The 24,102-nt window shown below is 53.0% G+C and overlaps 1 protein-coding gene across 1 annotated transcript in view; it reads right to left on the bottom strand.

Moving 5' to 3' along the window:
* LOC100919271 (ubiquitin-conjugating enzyme E2 E1) overlaps window positions 1-24,102 on the bottom strand; it is a 38,368-nt gene that overhangs the window by 3,802 nt on the left and 10,464 nt on the right. Inside the window, exons 5-6 of the mRNA XM_031940352.1 lie at window positions 5,498-5,630; window positions 173-320 (exon numbers count right to left, since the gene is read on the bottom strand). Coding sequence (XP_031796212.1) covers window positions 173-320; window positions 5,498-5,630 — 281 coding nt within the window. The remainder of the gene's footprint in view (window positions 1-172; window positions 321-5,497; window positions 5,631-24,102) is intronic.

Genomic DNA, 24,102 nt, shown 5'->3' with positions numbered 1-24,102 from the left:
ACTTCTTGGGTAAAAGTTATATTAAAAAAAAAATAGTTGGTAAAGTAAAATATGCAATCTGTTTTTTTTTTTTTTTTTTAAGAGAACTCTTGGCTAATCTGCCTAAAAATTGTTTTTGCGGGTTTGAGGTTGGGGCTGTTGCAGAGGGTCAGTCGAGGCAGGTCCATCTTACCAGGGTTGCAGTCAGTGAGCAGGGAGCAGATGGAAAGGAGCACTTTCGATATGGTGAGGGCCGGGCTCCAGTTGTCCTTCAGAATATCCAAACAGATCACCCCTTGACTATTGATGTTACAGTGATAAATTCTTGTCCGGAACGTAACCTAGGAGAGAAGTCATCCTGTGACAACGGCCGAGGTGAGACACCTGCACCTTCCCCTCCAAGCCTGCCCCAGTGGGGTCCCAACACTACAAACTCTCCCACGCTCAGGCCCCTCAGCCAGCTCCCAGAGCACCTATCCTCCTTCCCCAGTACATTTTATACGAGTCTTTTGTTTCCTCACAAATAACACCGGCTCCCAACTCCTCCCACTAACTGCTCCCAAAGGTCACACACTCAGCGTTCTCCAGTGCTTTTCATGTCCAATCACAAGACTGGTCCTTACTAGTTCCAGCCACCCAGCTGTTGGCTGCTGTGCTCTCTCCTCCCCAATCCCCAACAATGCTCCTGCCTCCATTTCCCCTTCTTCCATCACCAGGTCACGTCTCTCATCTCTTCAGGCTGCCCCCTGCGCCCTGGGGCATGTCCTTAGCCAAGTTCAAAGCCCTCCTTCCAACCTATCAGCAGCCCCCCTCCCCAGCCTTTCCTTATTATAACTCCCTTTCTTGCAGTCTATGTATCCATCAAACCAGATTCTCTCTCCTCTTCCTTCTTTTTTTGCTGAATTCCCCACTAGTCTTGAAAGCTGGACTCAGATGACCCCTTCCCTAATCCCCTAAGTCAATAAAGACCTCCTCTTTCCAGCATCACGTCCAGAGCACTGTATTTTGTCCCTCTCTAATGCAATTATTACTAAGTGACCGCTAGCCAACTTGCCCTCTTACTAGACTGTAAACTCTCTGAGAAGCAGGGACTCTAATCTAAAATATCTTTTTAAAAAGATATTTTTTAAATGTTCTGTTACCCACAGGACTTGGTTCAGTGATTCCTGTGTATGTAGTAGAAACTTAACATTGTTTTTGCTCAGTGGATCTGACTTTCTCATCTGTGAAATAAGAAATTGGGCTGGGCGATGTGCCAGGCCCTTTCTCGGCCACAAATCTCCCACACGTATTCCTGATACGAGGCCTGTAAGGGCCAGATAATCTCCCCCAAGCCCGGCCCAGTGGCAGCCGGGAGGGACGCTGAGAAAGCTCCTGGCTAAGATCAGCCTGCTGTTGATTTACGAGGCTAGTCGGCATAAATTTGAAGATGGGCCAATGTCAAGGCCCTGCTAGGTGAAGGCCAGCCAAAAGCAGAGTATGTTTGAGCACATCCCGTCTCCCCTCCGACACCTTGGTGGCCATAAAGGCCAGAACACTGTTTTCGGGCTCCTTTTGAGGACGGCTGGTTCTCTGCTGACCTCTTGTGTTGGCTGGTAATATGACATCACTTCCAAGTTGATCTAAAACTCACTCATTCCAAATGGGTCACTGCAGATTTAGGACGCAAAATGAGGGGATACTCTGTAAAATGCTCAATAAAGAGACAACCTGGTAACCAAAGGACACTTGAGTACGTGCAGGGAAATTTGTTAGCCGGCCTCCTACTTCCAGTCTTTCTGTAGGGCCCCTTTCAGGTGTAACATTCCATATCCAAGTCTATTCTAACACCTTCTTGTCCGAGAACCAGAACTACCCAGACCGCCATCAGTTCTGTGTGGTGCAAGGAACTAATTCATTAAGCAAACGGAGCCTGGCTCCTCCAACTCCTCCCACAAACTGCTGCCACAATTCAGGAGCTCCCTTCCAATTCTCCAGAGTTCTTCATCTCCAATCCCAACCAAAGGAATCAAAACCACTTTATTGTAGTAGTTCTATTGAAAGAAAATAGATTTCACTTGAAATAGAAATGTTTTCTCTTTAAGATTCCGGATCCCCAAATAATCATTTTCCACGAAAAGCTAATGAAACTCGTCAGGCTGCTATAATACACAAATTAATGTTTCTTTACAGATTTAATGAGAATGTACAAAGAATGCTAAGTTCTTAAAGTCTAGGCAGCCATGGGCACAGACTATGCCAGGATGGGCAAAAAGTTATGGAAAGGAGAGGAAGGACGTGGGCAGGAGGTCAGAAGTCTTCCTGTAGGAGCAGGCAGCCAGACACAGGGGCCGGAGCCCCAGAGAACCACAGAAGACTAAGGGCCAGGAAGAGACTGCACAGAGAAGGTTGAGACAGAGTCTGGGTGGGGGTGGGGGTGGGGGGGTGCCCAGTGGCCCTCAGAAGGACTGGGCGAATGGGCCAGGCCAGGTTCTGGCTCAACTGCCTGGAAGATCCACCAGTAAGAGGGGGGGGAAGGGGAAGCCCCCTTTCTGCCAACTCCTCGAAGAGAAAGCACCCCTTTTTATTCCCGGCTCCGTAAGAGCCATTCTGTTTAATGGTAGAACCCAGCTTCCAGGTGATGCTATGGAATGGGCACTATGTGCCAGCCTTCGACACCCTCCCTGTGGGAGCCCCGGGCCTCTCTGGGCCGGTTTCTTCCTCCTTAAGAATCCCTCCTAAGGTATTAGATGGAAGGAGCTCAGCTACTGAGGACAATGGGAAAGCCCAGGGTGGGATCTCCACAGAAGCCGGAGGGAGCATGGCAAGTGCCTCTGAGACCTGAGAGGAGATGGAAAGGTCTCCTTTTCTGTGTTTGAAAACTTGGACTGCATATTTGACGTCATCTAATTCATCATACATATTCAGAGATCTTAAAAAATCTTTCATTATGTTAGAGAATCCCCCCAGGTGTCTGTGCTGTTTATTTTGGATGGTTAATTGTAAAACAAAACCATTACGTTTTGGAAAGCTCGTGTGTGACAGGAAGAAAAAAAGACCATACTATTTTAAATTTAAGAGATGAATGCAGTCACAATGAGCAGTCCGGTAGGTTTGGCAGAGAGGGCACAGCTACAAGCCCTCTGCGTGCACGGACAAACCTGGATGCTGCTGACTTGGATTTGGTCTCCTGAGGGCAGAGGCCCATGCTGCTGGGTTCCAACTCCCAACTCTGCAGGCTAGTGAGACCTCCTGTCCATTTAATGTGAAAAAACTCTTCTCCAGTATTCTGAGAGGCAAATGTGGGATGGGATGAGGCACTGAACCTGGAAGCCTAAATGTGGTCCTGTCCCTGATGTTACTACCCTCAGGCTTCACTTAACTTCCTTAAACATCCTCTCAGTTTCACCGGATCCCTCGTCTGTTAAAATCTGTATTCTTTTTTTATTGAGGCAATCGGGGTTAAGTGACTTGCTCAGGGTTACACAGCTGGGAAGTGTTAAGTATCTGAGGCCAAATTTGAACTCAGGTCCTCCCGCTGCCCCTAAAATCTGTATTCTAATACTTCCAAGTTGCCTAGGTGGGCTAAAATACCTGTGGCTACCGAGGCTAGCCACACGTTCTGAGTAGCCAGCAATGTACTATAGCTCTTCTGTATGAGAGAACCGCTTGTTCCTCTTCACAGGCACAAACCCCAAGAAACTTTTTGGTAAATTATCTCTTTTCTTAAGAGAAATACAGCACTTATAGATCCAGGATGGAAAGATAAAATAATGTTGAATCTACAAACAATTCATATCTGGTATCAGAGTAATTTGTAATTTATCCTGTTTAGAGTAATACTAACATTAGTTTGCACTCCCTGAGCACCCGGAAGTAGCACAGATGTGTGTGAGGAGGCAGGAAAAAGCTGTTGTGAGAATTTTACTTGAAAAGGCACAAGTGACACGAATGCATCTGGGTCTCGCACGATAGATTTCAGTGGGCTCTACTAATTAAAAACACCCGGCCCCAGCATAGCACGGAAAAGAGGGAAGTCTGGAAGATGAGCCTGCTCAGCGAATCTGGGCTTCTAGAGTCCAGGAGGGCCGCAGAGCTAGGGAGCTCCGGTCCCACAGGAGCTGCCCAAGGAGGGCTTCTACTGCCATAATCGATGGGGGAAGAGCCAGGGGCCGAGGAGAAAAGACATGGCCTGGGACTGCACTGGTCAAATGACCAGAACAAAAGCCACGGGCATCTGAAGCCTGAATTCTGCACCGGGATCTCATGCTCACAGCTCTGGGAGACAGAGCATGCTGCAGATTCTGCTGAAGGCCGAGCTCCTGGGCCACATGACTGACTGCCGGTCAAATGCGCGGAGGAGGGACTGACAACGAGACGACATCTCTGAGTCGGCCGACGGACATTTCCAAAGGCTTTCTGTGACATCCGGAGCTGCCCTGGGCCACCGTGGCGGCCCTAGGAGATCCCAAGTAGCCAGTGCACTAAGCTCTGTACTTCTAAAAGTACAGAGCCTGCCTGCTGTGTCCTCCCGCTCCACTGCTCCCCCGCCCCAGCTGCCTGGGCTTTCGGACCCCGTATTCTAGCCACCCAGGGCTATGCTACTTGGGGCTCCGGGCTCCTTCCCCAAACGCCAGGGAACCAGGTTAGTGCTAGGGGCATCAGCCGTCCCTCCAAAACAAAAGCCTTGGCCCTTAGACTTTCACAGAGTGGTGAGCTCTGCTAAAGCTCAGTATTGGTTGGGGGGGGGGGGGAGGAGAAATACATAATTTTCATGTCCATTATCCCATTATCCAGTCTGGACATTGATTCCACCAAGGCTGTCAGACTGATGAATCCCAGGGAAATGAAACAACTTAAAGCATTATGGGGATGGAAAATATAAAGAGACACACTGACTAACTTCTTGGCTCTTTAGGTATATTAAGAAATCAAAAATTATGCTAAGTTTTTGACATCTAAATTCAACTAATAAACTCAAAAGTAGCTGAGAAAGATGATTATCTAGCTGTGCTTTCTAAAACTAAATCCCAAGGTCATTCCCGTTATCTGAACAGGATATTAAAAATAACCCCAATTTCCCACTAAAAATTTACACAAATTATACGGCCTGGAACAACGTACTCTAAATCACTGTGGATAATTGCACTGGACAAGAGGTGAGAGATCCTGATTCAGAAAAAGGGTCAGGAAAAAGTGCTCCAATGTTCCAAAGGGAGAGGCAGAGAGGTCAGTGTGGACACTGCTATCTGCCGCCAAGAAAAGAAGGCCAGCGGCCCAAACCCTAGCAGCTGCTAGGTCTGCTCTGGGCAAAGAGACGCGAGATCCAGAGACCAAACCCAAGTGTGAAGGTGGGCGCTCACTCTGGACCACTCTGCCCACAACCTAATCAGAAAGACCCTCAGCTAACACCAGAAGCACAAGGACCCCACACCTGAGGCTTGCTCCCTCTCTCAATGGGCTCTAAGATTCACACAAATTAAGTCCATCAAAACCTTTTGTGGCTTGATGTTCTTGGGAAAATGGAAAACATTCTTACCTTTGGAGGCTTGAAGGGATATTCTGGTGTAAAGGTTATGTCAAGGAAGAAGACACCCCCCTCATAGACTGATCCTGGAGGACCCAGAATGGTTGATCTCCATTCGTAGATATTGTCGCCTTTGGGACCAGCACTGTGGGGGAAAACACACCAATGGTCAAAGTTATCACAAGGCCAGAACACCAGAAAGACCTAGGAACTATAGGAGATATGGACGAGCATTTCTGCAACGGGGCTTTCTGATGGGCACAAAGAAACATCAGCTTCTGGATGTGGTCACGAGGAAATCGCTTTGCTTGACTGACTTCTCGTTACAAGTCATTTCCACACCCACACCCTCCCCCCCCCCCCAAATCTGGGAATGGAGGGAAAGAATGGGTCAGCCAGGAAATAGAAGCCAAGGATCATTTGAATTTTTTTTTTTTTAAATGCAAAGGGGGGAATAGAAGAAAATTCAGAAGAAAGCCCAATCATATCATGAGGCATTTCCACACGTTTCTCCTCTGTGATTTTAAGTTAGTAAAGCTTAAAACTGGAGCTTCGGTTTCATTTGTAATTCTCTTTACAATTAAAAAAAATCAATTACAATGGACAATCTTGGCTTATCAAATACATGTATCTCTATGATAACAAAGAGGAAAAAAGATCCTTTTTTTCGGTACCCCAAACTCTACTTCCAATGAACATACAGATTTTTTTCCTTTAAAGTACAAAAATAAACCTCCACATGGAAAAGTCATTAAGTAGTGGATCATGTCAATTCAGAAAAAAATCAATACCATTTCAACAAATCTTTCACCCCTTTAAAGTATATGCTAGGTGAGGAGTGACAGAAAGATGAACAACCTCATGCATCTACTCAAGAGGCCCACAAGCTCACAGAAAATCAGGCACACTCCAGGGAAATGGGGGAGCAGAGCTGGGCCAGGGGCCCAAGTGACAGAGCACATGGTGGGAAGTAAGGGGTAAGAATCTGCCTGGAAAGAGCTAGTGGAGGCCGAAGGTTTTCTGTGTTCCTGGAGGTGAGAGGGAGCCCCTGACCTTCATTGAGAGTGACATGTCGGGCCTGCCCTTGGGGAAAGCAGAGGCCAGACCGAGGAGAGACTGAGGCAGCCACTGCCATGGTCCAGTCAGGAGGCAAAATCCAGAGAGGATGCCAGATGGTATGACAGGCTTGGGCTGAGGTTTCAAGCTGGAGTGACCAAGAGAATGGGGAGCTCTCTCTGGGAGCCGGGGAGCAGGGGGCAACCCCCCTCCGGGAGCCAAGAAGCGAGGTGGGGGGTTTCAGAGCCATCTGAGCCGGCCCTCTGCTCTGGATGGGCAGAGTTTGCTGAGCTGTCCCTGGAGGCAGCTGGGGAGGAGCCAGGCCTGCCCCAGGGAGCTCAGCGGAGCCTCAAGCTTTCGTTTCCCATTCCCTCCCACTTCTTAGGTGCTGGGCTTTGCATTCGAGTTCCACTAGTGATGTCCGTGTTGCTCATTGACTTTTTAAGATTTCCCACAAACTGGTTCCCAGCAGCTCAGATCTGCTGAGGTCACCATCTGACCGCGGAGAGCTTCCATAGGAGCCTGGCACTCCATCTCCAGTTTTCTTGCTGTTCGTAGGGCCATCTTCTTGCAGTTTCTACACAGGGATTTTTTTCAGCTGCATCTCCCTATGAGTCTGTTCAGTTAAATCCATGTAACTGGGTAACCATGCACTGTGACGTGCTAACAGCAAACGCACCCGGGACATATCTTATGGAGTCCTCTTTGGGCATCCTGCGGGATACCTGGTGGACCTCACAGGACTGGCTGGCACATGGACCAGTTAAGGAGATCAATGTTAATCTGTGCATTAAACAGTAATAAAGCATAAACTCCTATTTTGGAAATAGTGTTGACATCTTGTGCATCCCAATGGATAATTTTGCATACCCCTGTTTTGGAAATCACTGGTCTAGAAGGCTGATAATGAGAACAGAAAAGGAGGAGGGTAAGAGAAAAATTGCAGCAACAGGATCGATAAGAGACTGGCAACTGCTAGATGGAGAGAGTGACCATGTTTGGAGAACAGGCTGATGGCAGGCTGGTAGGGCCATTGAGGGAAAGAAGGACATGGAGGCAGACTGAGACAGACTGAGTTGGAGGGGCCCATGTCTCCTGTCCATCAGGCAGTTGGAAAGGTGGGATCTGTACTTACAAGAGGTAATAAGTGAATCCATGAAAGTGGGCGAGAGCCCCGGAGAACGGAGGACTAGCCATTGTTAGAAATCAGGGAGAAGAGCATAAAGAAGCTCTCCCCCAAAAGAGTATCTATCCCTAAGGAGGGGAGGATGATGACTGACAAAAAGAGCATCATATTTGACAACCAAGAGGTCATTAGCTGATTGTTGGAGGGGATGTGGGAAAACTGGGACATTGATGCATTGTTGGTGGAGTTGTGAACGAATCCAACCATTTTGGAGAGTAGTTTGGAACTATGCTCAAAAAGTTATCAAACTGTGCATACCCTTTGATCCAGCAGTGTTTCTACTGGGATTATATCCCAAAGAGATCATAAGAAGGGAAAGGGACCTGTATGTGCACGAATGTTTGTGGCAGCCCTGTTTGTAGTGGCTAAAAACTGGAAACTGAATGGATGTCCATCAGTTGGAGAATGGTTGAATAAACTGTGGTATATGAATATTATGGAATATTACTGTTCTGTAAGAAATGACCAACAGGATGATTTCAGAAAGGCCTGGAGAGACTTACACGAACTGATGCGGAGTGAAATGAGCAGGACCAGGAGATCATTCTATACTTCAACAACAATACTATATGATGACCAGTTCTGATGGACCAGGCCATCCTCAGCAACGAGATCAACCAAATCATTTCCAATGGAGCAGTAATGAACTGAACCAGCTACGCCCAGAGAAAGAACTCTGGGAGATGACTAAAAACCATTACATTGAATTCCCAATCCCTATATTTATGCCCACCTGCATTTTTGATTTCCTTCACAAGCTAATTGTACAATATTTCAGAGTCTGATTCTTTTTGTACAGCAAAATAACATTTTGGTCATGTATACTTATTGTGTATCTAATTTATATTTTAATATATTTAACATCTACTGGTCATCCTGCCATCTAGGGGAGGGGGTGGGGGGGTAAGAGGTGAAAAATTGGAACAAGAGGTTTGGCAATTGTTAATGCTGTAAAGTTACCCATGCATATATCCTGTAAATAAAAGGCTATTAAAAAAAATAAAATAAAATAAAATTAGGAGATTAAAAAAAAAAAAAAAGAGGTCATTAGTGCATGGTTTTACTAAGCAGGAGTAAGGAAACCAGCGTGCAGGGAAAACCGCCTGGTATGGAAGCAATGACTTCCTAAAACAAATTAAAGACTCTTACATGTGTCTACAGGGGAAATGATGGATGGGGGAAAATCTCAGAGAAAATCAGCCCCGGTCCCGGCTGTCCAGCAGTCAGGCTACTGACAAGCAGCAGCCATTGTGCCCGTGTCTTGTAAAGTACCTTGATGACCCCTGCCAGCCTTCCTCTCGGGTCAGCACCCACAGAAAATTCCAGACTCCCCCAGGTCCCAGTTTCTTATGCCTCAAGACTGAGTGTGTGCCTTCAGCTGGGGTTCCACAACTCAAACCCATTTTGGCCAAAATGAGTCTTGTTTAAGACGTGCTCATTCTCAGTTACAAGCACGATTCTCTGAACTGTAAGAAGACGACAGAAGGCATCTTATCAAGGTCATAAACTATGGAGTTACCAATAATTGAAATTTAAAAACTTAGATTGCAGAAATCTAATGTCCTTTTGATTTCAGAGGTGCTAATGGATGTAATTCTAGATCGAAGCAGTACAATGAGGAAGCCATGACTCCTGAAAACTCTAAGAGCAGTGACATAGTGGACCTAATTCCTGCCCTTTCATTTCAAGAGACGACTGGAAACAGCTGCACAATCTCCATTTTCACCCAGTGTTAAGGATTACTTACAAAGAAATCCCCTAAACAAGGAGAAAACGGGAGGTCATTGTAAAATAGGGTTAGACTAAATGTCCTTCCTTTTAGTGGAGAGAGATCTATCATGCGAGACAAATATCTCAAGAATATTCAACACATCTCAAAGGGGAAAGCACCGCCCTATTGCTTACAAAACAGGCTATCACACACCAACCAGAGCTCAGCTGTCGAGGTGGGTGCTCCCACAGGAGACGCTAAGGTCAGACATGTGGGGGCCATCGCTACCTCTGAGGAACTTAAAACGAAGGCCCATCTACGCGCCAGCATCCTGGAGGTGCGGGGACATCGTTGTGCATCTGAAGAATTAGACGGAGCACGCTGCTGGACGACCCCAAGGCGGCCCCCACTGCGGAGGCAAGTCCTCGGGAGTATTCGGAAACAAAACCGTGGCGCCCTGAAGAGCTCCTCTCCAAACTGAACGGGCACCGCGGTCTCAGGCCATGGCCTCGGGGGGGCCAGAAGGAAGTCCCCCTGCGTCTGTACCAGAGGCCCCTCCCCAAGGCGGGCATAGACCTGGCACCAGGAAAGGCATCTAGAGGTCATCCAGGGCAAAGGGCTCATTCTACAGCTGGGGATGACGTCACGTGCCAAAGGTCAGCCCGGTGAGATCGGAAAGCAGGGCTTCGGACAGCAGAGCTCGCGTCCCACCACAAGCCGTCCGGACACCGCATCAAATGGGCACAAAACAGGCTCGGAGCCGCTGCCTCCTTGGTCCCCCACGGGGGCCGAGGCTAAAATACGACTTTGCTTCCTCACTCTGAGGGACCAAGCACTCTGAACGCATCATGAAATTCCGGGGTAATGGCCAGTCCTTCTGTTAGCTGATAATCTGAAAGGGAAACCGCAGCACCTGAGCGCGCCGGGGCATCGCCTGGATTATTCAGCAGAAAGATCCCGCCTACTTGGTGCTCCTGCCATTTCTTTCTCATAATTAATTAACTAGACTATAATTAGATCAACTAGGGAAGTCCTATGGCAGAGAGCCTCTCTGTCGCAGTCCAGAGGTGTGCTAAGGAGGAGGAGCTCCCAGCTCCTGAGGAGTCTGGAGGAATTATGCTGGCTCCGGCCCAGGCCCCCCGCCACAGGCCCAGGCCCCTGACCACCAGACTGCGGCCCAGTCCCTCTAAGGGTATTGCCGTTTTGCCTCCTTCTGGTGACCCCCCCCTCCCTCCAAGGGCCCCTCTGGGAATCCTAAGAGAGAAAGAAAATCCAGGGTCTGGATTGGCATGAGCTGAGCCCCGGCCACAATGGCCACCCCCAGAGTGAAAGAGAAAGGGGAGAGAGGAGTGGAATTTGGAACTTGAAACTGAGTAAAAACATTTTTAAATGTACTGAAGAGAACCTTTGTTTTTGTTTGTTGGGGGGCGTGTGACTTAGGATCATCCCCACACCAGTCCATAAAAGCCCAATGGAACGAAGGCTTTTATGAAGTAGCTCAGCATCTGTCCCTGCCTGCGATGACCCTAGAGGGCTGGGCTGTGTTATTGTTTGTGGCTCACCTCCCCCGCCAACCCTCCGCCTTACGTCTGCCCTTCCTAAGCATCGGTGGGACAGAACCCAGACTGCCCAGGGTGTCAGAACCGGGGAGGAGGAAGAGGAGCAGGCTCTGCATCTCTTAGGCCCGACGCTTCTCTGCCCTCTTCCAGGCACATAAAGGGGGAATGTCCCAAAAGCTGGGAAGACACCCTTAACAACACACTCAGGGAGGTCCCAGTGCAGTTCATGGCTTCTAGCATAGCTGGTGCAAGCACTTGCCTCATCCATCCATCGTTTAGGAGGCACTTACTCTGCGCCAGGGCCCGGCGATGGGAGAACAAGGAACACGGCGGCCGCTTCATTCTGGCTTATCCTCCGATGGAGGAGCCCACTTCATATTAATGTGGACAAATACACCCCCAAGAAGGGGAGGGAGAGGCCTGGGAACTCCTCAGGAGGCCCACAAGGATGGGGATGGGGGACGGGGTGACAGTTGGGGGGTCCAGACTTCCCACCTTCCCACCAGAGGGATGCCCACAAAGTTCTCAGCAGCCAGAACAAGTATGGACAGCACAGACCTGGGCCAGAAAGGACGGGAGGAGCGTGCGTCTGGTGTGGCTGGAGTCAGGAAGACTGCCCTCAGACCCTCAGGAGCACTGACTGGGAGCACCACTCCACCTCCGACTCCGTCTCCTCAGCTGCAAAGTGGGGATGACAGCAGCGCCCCCTCCCAGAGCTGGGAGGACCATAGGAAATGCCAATGCCGCTGCTCTGACGTGATCCCTCGATCATCCCCACCAAGTCGCTGACCCTCTCTGGGCCAGGACCACCCCCTTGCAGTTAGAGGACTCCTAGGCGGGTGGCCACCAGGCTGAGCAGGGGCTTATGAGGGGCTGGAGCCTCTGCCCCGGGGAACAGGTAACCACTCGGGCTCACTCAGAGCCACTGGCAATAGCCGACCAGCCAGGAGAGGAGCAGGGGCTTCCGAGACAGTTTTCCAGGGAGCTCACCTTCATTATCTCTCTCCCTCTCTACCGTCCCTGCTAGCTCCCAAAGCCCCTTCCCCTATCCAGGAAACTTCCTTGCAAGGTTCCCCAGGGCCTCGGAGCGGTCACCTGTGTGTGAAAGCCCTCCTTCCCCCCAGATTCAGAAGTGGTCCTCACGGGGACCCCAAGCCCGGGGGCAAGCCTGGGGTACAGCTGCCCTCTCTTCCAGCCAAGGGCTCCTGGTGAAGGACCTCAAGACAAGAAGCCCATGGACACTGGCATGAAGAGACTCGCTGCCCAGTTGGGGCAGACCCAAGGCAAGAAAGGTCCTCCAACCGGCCACCGGGCTCTCTGCATCCTCGTGCAGGGAGTGCTGGAGGTAGGGCCGTTGTCGGCCTGCCTCAGGAGCCATCAGGCCATCCCAGGGTCCCAGGAAGGCCCGGCGGCTCTGCAGGGGCCTGCGGGTACGTGGAGGAGGGGGCACCAGCAGCCCTGCGCTCCCTCTGCTTGTCCCTCAGTAATGAATGGTCCGGGGGCATGCAGGACCCCCAGCCAGAGCATAGAGACGACAGGCCCTTCAGGACAGGTTTCCTGCAGGGGTTGGGTGGCTGAGGAAGGGTCTGCGGGGGGTCAAGGGCCTAAGGAGCCCAGAATCAGAGGGGAGTCTGGACTGGAGGGCTTCGTGTTCCCTGTAGTAACAAGGGAGGAGAACACAGGAGAATGAACCAAATAATGGGGACAAACAGCACGCACATGGCCACCCTGTGGGTCCAGTCTTTCCGTGCAGTTTCTGCCGTCCCGCAGTTTTCAGTGGGGTCACCACCGTGCTGGGTCACTCTCTGCTGGGGCCCTCCAAGCCCCCCACCCCTCCTGAGGTGGGAGAGCCACATCAGCCAAACTTCACCCCAGTGGGCCGGCAGGAGGAAGAGCAGCTGCCGCCCTTCTGATCCTGGATGGCAGCTGGCCAGGGGACAGACCAACCCAAAGAGCACCAGTCAACACTTCCTGCCACTAAGTGACCCTCACCGCCTGGGAGCAGGACGCTGGGAGCATCTCCATCTGGCAGCTGAGGAAACTGAGGCAGGGGGCCGGCTCTCCCGGGTCCCAGCCCCTCGCCACACCGGGGCTCTCTGCCACCTCTAGGCCCAGGCCTTGCCCCAAGGCCCCCAGCCCTCTTCCCAGAGGGGCCCACCAGTTCCACCCGCTGTCAGGGCCTTCACCTTCCGGATTACACTTCCTCTGCCCTGAACGGACCCTCAACAGTTACTGAGCCGCCTTCTCCCCTTCAGGGGAAGCCCAGGAAGGCAGGAAGCTGCTGTCCTGTGTCCCCCGCAGGCCTGGGCCTGCACACCACGCTGGCTAGCTTAAGGACCCCATAATTTGGTTGCATTTCCTCCCCAAACCTGTAGGATTCTTCCTGCAATGGGAGCCCTCCCAAGGTGTCTTGCCCAAACCTCCCATCCACCCCCCCACCCCCCGCCAGGGGCCTTTGGGACAAGTCCTTCCCCACAATATTTAAGTTCGGTCCTTCTCATGCTTCTCCCTGTCATCTGCAAAGATAAACACCTGTAAAGGGCAGGTTCTAACTCTTCCCCTTACAGGGGAGGCTGAAGGGGGGCTCTGGGCAAAGCTTCCCAAGGCTGACTAACTCCAAGGCGTCGGCCCTCAGGTCCCCACGGGCTCCCATTCTTCCTGCCATCTTGGAGGCCTCAGGCCCCGGCGCTTTGGCAGCAGGGAGGGAGGCCCATCCTGTACAAAGGCCTGGCGGTGACGGGGCCGGAACAGCAGACAGAGCCTTTGCCTGTGGCCAGCCGCTGCCCCAAAGGGGAGTTCTCAGGGGCCTCCCCCACAGACATCCCCCACCGGGCACCGCGAGGAGCCGAGTCCTCAGCTCCCAAAAAGTGCCCGGGACCCCAGGGGGTCTGGCCTCCTGCCCCAACTTCCCACAACACCTCAATGGGGCACTTTACCTGGGGACACCCTAAAGGCCCAAAGGCTACCGGGGGCTTCTTTCCCCAGCTGTCTGTGCACACGGGCAGTCAGGAGCAACCTCACCAAGATTCATTTAGATGTAAATGTTCCCATAGCGGGGCTTGACCCATGTTAAACTTAATCATATAAACTCACGCAAACCCTCTAAGTCAACAAAACTAAGTTTCAAAAATCAGTGCCGAGTCTGTTATGTAGACATAACAAAGGACGCGGACAAAAAGTGTTTAAAATTCAAATTACCGAGGGAAGCCGACATAGAAATAGTAGAAACCTCCAAGCCTCAAAATGGATTTGGAAATGAAATTGGCCTGCTGCTATTCATTTGTTTCAGACTAAAGAGGCCATTTAGAACAAACCGAAGTTTTTTACTGATTTCTTTACTGAATCTAACACTCTTCTAAGCTTATTGGTGAAACAGTGGCCTGAAGACTCAAACGCACACAAAACCCCAGCCATCGAGACACAGGGTGGAAGTCTACTTAATGACTCGCTGCGTCCTTTACCAAATTACTTATTATCTAATTACTGACCAATGACTTTTACTGATACTGATTCAGAGGCATCACTCATAACAATACGGAGAAAACGGGTAACGTGAGAGGATGAGGAAATTCCCAGAAAGAATAAACTCAGGACGGCCAAAGTATGGCTGAGTATTCTTCAGCCGGGGAGCTCCTTCCACTCACACAGACAGGAACCTAGCTCGGCAGGCCAGGCTCCGACAACCTGACGGCCAGAGGCAGCCTCAGGCCCCCCCGGCCTGTCTGGGAGCCAGACAAGCACTCTTGGGTCCCCCTGAGACGTCTCTTCCCCTCCCCAGCATCCTTTGGAGTCCCGCCTCTGCTCCCCTAGGGGTCCTCTCCCTGCTCCTCCCAGCCTTCTTAGAAACAATGGTACCAACAAGACCTCCCAGAGTGTGCACAAGGATGCGCAGGAATCTGAGCACAAGTTTTCAAGGAAAAAAAAATCCTGGTCTGAAAATGAATTTATACTTGTTATTTTTCCCCCTGCAGCCTCTTATTAGGAGAATAATCCTACATAGTCTTGTTTTCAGGCAATGTTAAGCCAGGGGGAAAACCACAGGTTTCTAGATGTGCTCTTTGCACGTCCACTCTCACAGGCAAACTATGAAAAGGGCCGATGTTGGAAATGAGGTCACAACATTCTGTCGGGGTGGAAGGAAAGCACACCCAGAAAACCAATGATTCTGACCAAAAAACGACCCCAGCAAAGATCCCTGGGACTCTCAACTGTGTTAATGGACAACCCCCCCCACAAGTTCAGGGATCTCCTCCATACTTATGGTTAAAGAACACCACAAAAGTTTAATAGAAATCAATTCCCTTTATAAGAGCTAACATGGGGCTTAACGCGACCAAGTAAGACAAAGCAGTCCCAAAAGATCAGACAAATTAACAGCAATCCTGCTGCAAGAGGAGGGGCTGGCAGAACCCCTGCCCCGTGAGCACCCACTGGGGGTGGCAGAGCCCCTACCCCATGAGTGCTCACTGGGGCTGGCAGAGCAGCCTCTCAGGGCCCCTCATGGGCAGTATGGTCAATCTCACTTGGGGAGAGGGAGGGAGGTTCCCACCTGAGGAAATCCCGGGTCTGGACCCCAGACCAATACCTCTCAAATACCAAGGGGATGTTTCTACCAGAGCAAGGAGACAAAAAGCCCAAGGAAAGAGACTGGGAAAAAGAACAGGGTAAGAGAATGGGGGGTCGTGGGGGACCACGGGATAAAGCCCACGCCTGCCAACCAACAGCCCCACCAAAGAACTCCTGGCGGGCCTGTAGAAACAGAAGGGCACTTTGGCAGAAAGGGATCTGCATGCGAATCTTCCCCCATGCTAGGATGGTCTGGCAAGATGGAGGAGACGGAGTGAAATGCTCAGTTATTTCAATGCTACAGAAAGCTACATTTGGGGCACCCCACCGAGGGAGGCTGGCGATGAGGACTGCTCCCCACACAAAAATGAGAAAACATCCCTGAAAGACAATCAGGGAGCGGGGCTGTGGGGGAGCCCCCAGGGGCTGCAGGGCCCTGACCAGAGAGACAACTGACTCAGACACTTCTAGTTGAGGAATCCTGCGCCAGTCACTTCCTCCTGCCTCAGTTTCCTCATCTGTACAATGAGTTGGAGAAGATAAGGGCAGGCTACCCCAGTATCTTGGCCAAGAAAATTCCTGATGGGGTCACAGAGAGTGAGACCCGAGTGCAATGGCCGAAGGGCCAAGCCATGAAAGCGCCAAGACCAGCATGCAGCACTCGTGCTCCCTGAAGCCCCGTGGCCTCCCTCAGAAATGGGGACGCTGGGCTGATGGGGTGGCAGTGGCTGCCGGGGCCCCCTCAGAGCAGCCTGTGTCCGAGAGCCAGGTGTGAGGGGCCCGAGAGAAGGGAGGCATCCAGGCAGCTGCAAGGGTGGCAGCCCTCTCCACACAGGGACGCCGGGAGAGGGACGTTGGGAGAGGGACGTTCTGATCTGGGGATGTCGAGCCTGAGGAGTGTTGGGGATGAACCAAACAGATGTCTCGGAGAGATGGGGAACAGCAGCCCCTAGGAGCCCTAGGCAGGGAGAGGGTGGCCCCGAGGGAGCAGAGGCCGGGGAGGACAGGCCACGGCCCCTGAGACAAGGGCGGCTCCTCAGCAGCATCTGAGAGTCGAGAGGACTGGCCAAAGACATGAGGGCCAACTTTGGGCAAGGCCCAGGCTCCCGATGACATGACGGTCCCAAAGGCAAAGGCCACATTGCCTTCCCTTTCATATGATCAATAATGCGCCTTCTCCTCCATTGGTACAAATAATTAAGGGCTGACTACAGTGCGGCTCCCCATTCATGAGTTTTCAAAACAGCCCACCCAGAATAGCTATCATCAGCCAGCAAAAAATTCCTAATATTAAGCGTTGACTTTGAAAATTACTAAGATTATACAGCAGCTGTGGGTGATCTCGGGCAATTCTAGGACGTTTATGTGAAAACACCTCGTCTTACAGCAAGTTTGGAGGTCACAGCTCTGCACTCAGACCTCTCCTTGGACAGATCCCCACAATTTCAGACAAGCTCGGAGGGGCCTGGTGACCTCTGCCTGCTGCTTCCTGCCCAAGAGCTGACGCTTACACAAAGGGATTGGAGAGAATGACCATGAAGCTGTTTCAACATTCATCAGGTCTCGAGGAGCGTGAGAAGGACTTCTGTGATAGAGCACTCACAGAATGGCAGAGGGAAGCCAAAAAGCTGGGGAGGAAAAGGCCTACTTGCCAGGGGCTGCACCCCGCTCTCATGGCTCCAAGGAGCCAAACTTGCTCCGGATCACCTCCACATTCACATGCGCAGTAACACGACAGGTTCTCAGTGACGGTGGCAGTGAGTCAGTGTGACAAAGTTCTGCCTGCGGGGAGCCTGCCCACATCCAATCCTGCCCTCCATCCACCTGAGGGGCAAAGACCTGGCTTTTCCTTCCATGCCAGCGAGCTGACCCGATTTCCCCTGGAAAGCACATTTACGATCAACCCAGATGCTCCAATTTTGCGTGTCTGAGATGCACTTCACATCCCTGAGTGGCTCAGGTCTGTTCCAGGATGTTCAGCACCGAGGCTTCCAGGCTCCGGGTCCATCCCAGGCCAATGGTCCGGGGGAAATCCTCGTCTCTGGGGGCAGGCTCGGCCCTGACGCTCCTTCCCTGGACACTCGCCAAGTCCCAGAAATGGCCCCCTTGACAGGAACACCCCGGGCAACGGGTGCCGAAGCCCCTATTTTCCACACATTAAAGGCCAGCCTCGTCAACAGCAAGATGATTCAGGCAGTTCTGATGGACTTGTGACGGAGAGAGCCTCTGTACCCAGGGAGGACCATGGGGGCCAAGGGTGGGCCACGTCACAGCATTCTCACTCTGTGCTGTTGTTCGCTTGCCTTTTGTTTTCTTTCTCATTTTTCCCCTTTCCGGTCTGATTTTTCTTGTGTCACAAGGTACATGTATGAATGTGCACACATGCATTGGATCTAACATGTATTTTAATATAGTTTGCATTACTTGCCCTCTAGAAGAGGGAGTGGGGGAAGGAGGGGAAATCTGGAACAGAAGATTTGCAAGGTAAAAACTGAAACCTATCTTTGCATGTATTTTGAAAATAAGCAGTTATTAACAATCACAAGAAAAATTAACTAAAACTCAAAGGCCATGCAAGCAATTAGAACCTGGGACCACTGGCTGTCCACCTGCTAGGGAACTGCTCTACCTGTCAGAAACCAGGAACACCAGTCAACTCCCATGGAGGCCCGAAGTCAGGATCCCGCTCAGAGACGGATGGCGACGGGGGAGCAAAGCTCAGGTGGCTCAGCCAGAGCGCTCATGGGGGCCTCCCGGGCCAGGCCCTCGCCGGCCAAACCAGACAGAAAAGGCAAGCAAATACAGAGTGGCAGAAGCGGAGCAGCGACACGGCCCACCTGGCACCATTCGTGCTTTCTGGGGTCCTTCCGTCTGACTTGGGGATATGAAACGCCAGTTCTCGGGCCACCAGACCCTACAAGGACCAGAGAAACTGGGGAAGGGAATAGGAGGACATTTCCTCTAAGGGGGTCACCGTGCTGCCCAGGAGCAGCACAGAGGGGCTCGACGTCCCCCAACAAGTCAAGTTTAGGCACAAAAAGCAAGAACGAGGCTCCTGTGCCCGGCACTGAGTGTCTGAGCGAAGCCAGAGAACTTCCCCTGGAGGAAGGCGCCCCCATCAGCCACTTCAGGGTTCCCCGCCTTGGGGCCTCTGTCTCCTTTAAGTGAAGCCCCCTGAGCTGCCAAGAGGCAGGGGCCCAGTCCTGTGCCGCTGCCCCTGGAGTCAGGGCCTGAGTCTCCCTCGACCCCACTTCTGGTCCCCCTGGGCTTTCTCGCAGGTGCTCTGGAGAAGTGCCTCCCCCTTCTCCTCCCCTGGCTCGGGGTGCTGATCTCCAGCCCCCACAGTTGCTTCTTCCCCAGTTCTGAGCATGCGGCTGAGCACACACCTCTCGTCCTGAGTTTTACTGCTAGAGAGGACTCTTCCTGTGTGCCGGAACAGCCGATGGGCCTGTGGAAAACGGAGCCAGCCGGGGAGGCCTCCCCCGGGCCAGCCTCTGCCCTTCGCTCTCCTCTCTGCCTTCCCAAGTGCTGGGCTCAGAGGGTCGCCTCCCGGATGAAAGCCCTTCAGTAATCCCTGCGGCCCCCAGAGGGCTCCACTGTACCTTCGTAACTCGAGCACTCTGCTTTGTGCTTGTGCAGACATCGCTCTTGAGATCGGCTCCAGGGGCCTCCCAGGCCCGCCCCGGGGTCCCCGGCCTCCAGGACAAACGCCAAGCCCTCTGAGGGGCATCTCAAGCCCAGTTGGGTGCCGGGCTGGCTTCTGAGACTCTCCTTGAATCTGTGTCCGTGGCCCCCATCCGGTGTCCCCCATCGGAGGCTGGACCTGGCAGTGGGGGGGCCCTGAGGCTGCTGGAGGGCACCGGCCTTTTCTCTCCAGACTGGTTTTCTTGGCTAATTGTGTCATTGTGGAAATGAAGCTCCTAGTTCTCTGAACTGCAGAATGTCCACAAAGCAGATACGTTCTGGGCCCTGGGTTGGACCAGGGCGAATTCCTCCTTTTGTAAGCAGTTCTGTGCTTGTCACGTGCGATGTAGCACCCACTACGTGCCAGTCACCAAGCTAAGCCCTGGGCACACACACGGGCAGCCACAGGGCTCGGAGGGCACAACCTGGAGCCTGGAACCAAGAGGAGCTCGGTCCCAACAGGACCTCAGGCGGGCCCCAGCGGCCAGACCCCCGGGGGCCTTCCTCCATGCCACTTTGGCTCACACTGGGCCCACACCCAACGGCTCTTCTCCTATTGGTAAAAGATGTTTATCAGATGCTTCTGATGGGGGATAAACACAAAAGATGACTTCCTGTCTTCTTACACAAATTCCAATTCTTTTCTCTGCAAATTTCCTGCTGGCAAACTGAAGGAGGATTTGTCCCTTGCTTCTCAGGCTACGTTCCCTGTCAATGGGGTATCTGTAAAACCAATCCTCATTTCACTGGAGCCACTCCGGAGACTTTGGGCCTGGGGTGAGGGAGAGGCAGGAAGAAGCACCTGTGGCAGAATTCGCCCAGGTCTTCCTAACCAGAGGAGCCTCCTACCCCAGGCCTCCAGTATGGAGGATTTCTGAGGTCCTTCCCAGCTTTCAGGTGACAATCCTAAGATTCTGCCTTTGCGGCAGAATCCCCCATGCACTATTTATTAAATACAATAGACTCCCTTAGACCTTCTGGGTGGGAGGAAGGGAATGGGACTAACCAATTTGCCGACTTTCCCAAGGTCATGTGAGGGTCTGGGGTCACATTGGAACTCGGGCCCCCCTGCTTCCAGGGCCAGTCACTCTTTTCAATCCAGGAGAGGCGAGAGCAGTCACACACCAGATAAATCCCCAGCGACCCTAAAGCAGCCAGGATGTCACAGGATGCTCCTCAGCAAAGGAGGAGAGCCCGGACCCAAGGAGCTCCTGCCAGAACTGGGCCCCAGAGGATGGGCAGGGGGGCCAGAGAAACCTAGTCTGTTACTGGGCTTCCTACCATGAACAAGGGAACGCTGGACCTGAGCTCAGGCTCCAGACTTCAATGCTCTCTGGTGCTATGTCGTCTTCCAACTTTCACTCCTCCATGCCTGAGGATCTCCTCCTCCCAAACCCTGCTCCTGGTTCCCGTTTGTGCCTGCGTATTTACGCCGTTTCCCAGAGTTGAATTCTCACACTCGCATGTGCCAAAAGCTGCCTCCCTCTAGCACATGGAGCATCCAAAATCCTTTGCAGAATGTTGCTGTGGGTGACTTAAGTTCTCCTTTAACAGTTCTCCAAGTTAGACATTCCCTATGCCAAATTTAACAAAGCACACATGTTTATCTCCTAAAAACGTGCAGCACAGACCTGGTAGGAGCTAGGCTCGAGGGCTCCAAAAGCCTTCCCTGCTGGAAGCACAGCCCACAGAACTGGACCCCAATGCCCACCCGGATCTCAGCCCCGGACAACGCCTGGACAAGAGCAGCCCTGCCACCTGAGGGGCCGACTGTCCTGATCCAGGGCGTGCTGTGTTTGAGGAAGGGGCTGCTGTCCTGGCCCCAAGGGAGCTCTGGCGGGGGCTCAGTGGGTGCTTCCCACACCCTCCTCCGGGCCTGGTCAGCCCATGCCTGGCTCTGGGTGTGGCAGGATGCCACGGAGGAGTGGGCGAGGGTGGGCTGTCCCGGGAGTGCTCTGGCCGAGCTTCCTTCCCATTCCCAATGCAGTCAGTCTGCCAGGAAGGCTGCTGCCCGTTCTCGCCCAGAAACCGCGATTGCTCCTGCCCAGGCACTTGTTACCTTCTTGGTCCCGTGGGCCTGGAGCTCGTTGGGGCTGTGCCCCGTCTGCCAGCTGGGCCTGCGGGGGAGCAGGGAAGCCCCTGGAGGGATCAGGGGCAAGGCAGTCCCAGGAAGGCAAGCTCTGGGGCCAGGCTGGTGACGCTGGCGGCAAGCCCTGAGGTTGGGGCCCCTGGGTGGCAGAGGGCCAGCAGGCCGGGTCTGGGGGAGGCTGCGCCCCCATTTGCTCCCCATTTAGAGTTAGGAGGCCGGCCCTTGGACTTCCAAGGGCCCGAGAAGCACGAGATGCAACGCTGACCTTTGCCGGTGGGGGGGCTGCCCTTCTTGGACCATCCTGAGCTGTGCAGGCGGGCCTGACTCCCCAGCTCAAGGCTGGTGCCCAGGCCGGAACCTTCGCCCCCCACGACAGAAGCCTCCAAAAGCAGCGCTCCTTCGTGCAGTCCCCCTCAGATGGCTTCCAAGCCAGGGCTCGATGCAGGCCCCAGAAGCCCACACCGACACCAGCTACTCAGGCCTGGTCCCACTCTGGAGGCTGTGAAGAGACGGCCCATGACATGACTCTTCAGGAGACCCTGCTTCAGCTGACTGGTGATGGGGCATGCCCACAGGCTCAGCCAGGCCGGCAGCGTCAGGCTCAGGAGCCACCGGGCCCCGGGAAGAGCTGGGGACCCTCCGATGCCCTGGCTGGCCTACGGCCAAGGACCCCTTCTCCCGTGCCGCCCTTCTCCCGGTCTCTCAGAGGAAGTTCCAGGTCCCCACAGCCCTCCAAGGCTCTCTCTCTCCCTGAAGGCTTGCCCCACCGAACTGAATGAAGAAGGGCGTCAGGACGTCCTTCCCCTCCCCTAGCTCCCTTAGGACAACAGTAGTAATGTCAAAAATGGGACCAGACACAGCACTCTCCACACGAAGCACAGTAGCTTATTTTCTAAAGGTTCCAAGTTCTTATTCTCAAAAAAAGAAGTTGAATTCAGGAAAGAGTCCAAGTATCTCCGAAGAATTCTCCCCCTTCCGAGAGTGGGGCCCATTCCCCAATGCGCTGCTGCTGATTCTGAAACAAACTCCTCCATCGGTAAGCAGAGGACTGCCTTTGGTGGGGGGTCCGGTGAGCTCCACCGTCTCTCCAGATATATGGTCTTCTCCTCAAAACCCGGCCTTTTCACCCGCTGGAGGGTGAACAGAGACTGCTTTCTAGGACAAGGAAAGCTCCAAGATATTTAACCCTCTAGAGTTTACTCTGTGCTTTTTCCAAGAGTCCTTTTCATCCAGCAAATATCGGCCCCACCACAGCTTTTCTAACAGCACATGGGATGGGCAAACATCCCCAGGAGTTCTCTGAAAAACCAAAGCTTGAAGGGGTTCCTTGCTCAGACAGGGCATCCGGGACCCTCCTGGAGGGAGGAGGGGTTCTCAGGGACCCCAGAGAACCTGCCTGGGTCAGGGCTGGGCGAGCCAAGTCCAGACCAGCGCAGGCTGGAACGCTGTTTGGGGTTGTGGGGGGCCCTTGGCGCTCCCCAGGAGCCACTGGAGTCTCTCCCCAAATGCTCACGGTCGCCCTCCCGAAACAAGCCGAGGATCCGCAGGCTCCCCCTCTCGCCCAAGGCATGGCTAACACGGCTCTCCCGCACGATCCCTCACACGTCAGCAGTTCCTTGGCACTTTCCTCGGTGCTCTCCTCGGCTCGTCTGAAGGCTCCTGCCCACCTCGGCTCTGCTACTGTACACTGTGCAGACTCAGTCAGCAGTTTGCCCAAAGCACAACAGGCAGCTTGGGACCGTCTTTTCTCTTTTAATTCCTATTCTGCAAGCAGGTCTCAATTGTTTGCCCTCTTGGGAGGCCTTCATGGACTGCAGGTCTGAAGAGTAAGGCTTCCTTCCTGGCCTAGAAACCCCGAGTGATCCGCTCCGAGCACGTAGTCCCTTTTGGGAGACCCGCAAGCGCTCAGGGCTCACCTGCCCACCCTGAACCGTCCTGCCTGATGCAGGGGAAGTTCAAATCCCATTCGGATCGCTTCTGCACAGGGGTGCAGGGGTTTGCTGGGGAATTTGGGGTGATGAGAAATCAGGAAACGCACCTGGGATTCCAAAGGAGTGGGACGGAGGTTGCCATGGAAAGCCACGTAGAGATTTTGTCCAGACCCCCTGCTGGGAAACCCTCGGCGCCGAGAGAACCTTGGCGAGACCTGCACCCAGAACCAGCTGATTTTTCACCTGATGAGGGGGTCCCTCCCATGGAGAGGACCTCGCTTGTTCTAGAAAGCTCTGTAGGGCTCAGCTTCCTACTGGGCTAGAACACTTCCATTTCTTTGTATTTTCTTTGCTTTGCTCCTTTTTTGGTTAAGGGAAAAGGGCCAGGAGAGAGGCCTTTGGTGAATCCCAGGCAAACTGCAGAGAGGCTCTGCTGTGTCTGGAGACACCTGGGCCTTGCACCTGAGCCTAGGACAGCCCTTTTCGGAGACTCCTGAGGACGAAGCCCAGAGGGAGAAGGTGGGGCCTATGGACAACAGGCTCCAAGGGGTCCCATCCGACCTGCTGAATAAACACCGATCCGGGGAGATGGGAGGATCACAACTCTGACAGCAAGCCCTCTGTCTGCTTCTCACACTGGGGACCCCGGCAGGCTCCCCTTGGCTGCTCGCCACCCAGCCACAGCAAAGGCCAAAGGGATCCCCCATTTACATGAGCCCAGCTCTGCTGAGCACTCAGGACCTTCTCCAGAGTCCTGCCCACTTTGTCACATCCCACAGACCCAGAGAAGAAGGGCGATAAACGGTGAACACCCCCAGAGGTTCCTCCTTCGGAC

The sequence above is a fragment of the Sarcophilus harrisii genome, chromosome 5 (assembly GCF_902635505.1).
Source record: "Sarcophilus harrisii chromosome 5, mSarHar1.11, whole genome shotgun sequence".
Taxonomy (NCBI): domain Eukaryota; kingdom Metazoa; phylum Chordata; class Mammalia; order Dasyuromorphia; family Dasyuridae; genus Sarcophilus; species Sarcophilus harrisii.
Note: the sequence above shows the minus strand (reverse complement) of the source record. Positions and strands in the feature narration are given on the sequence as shown.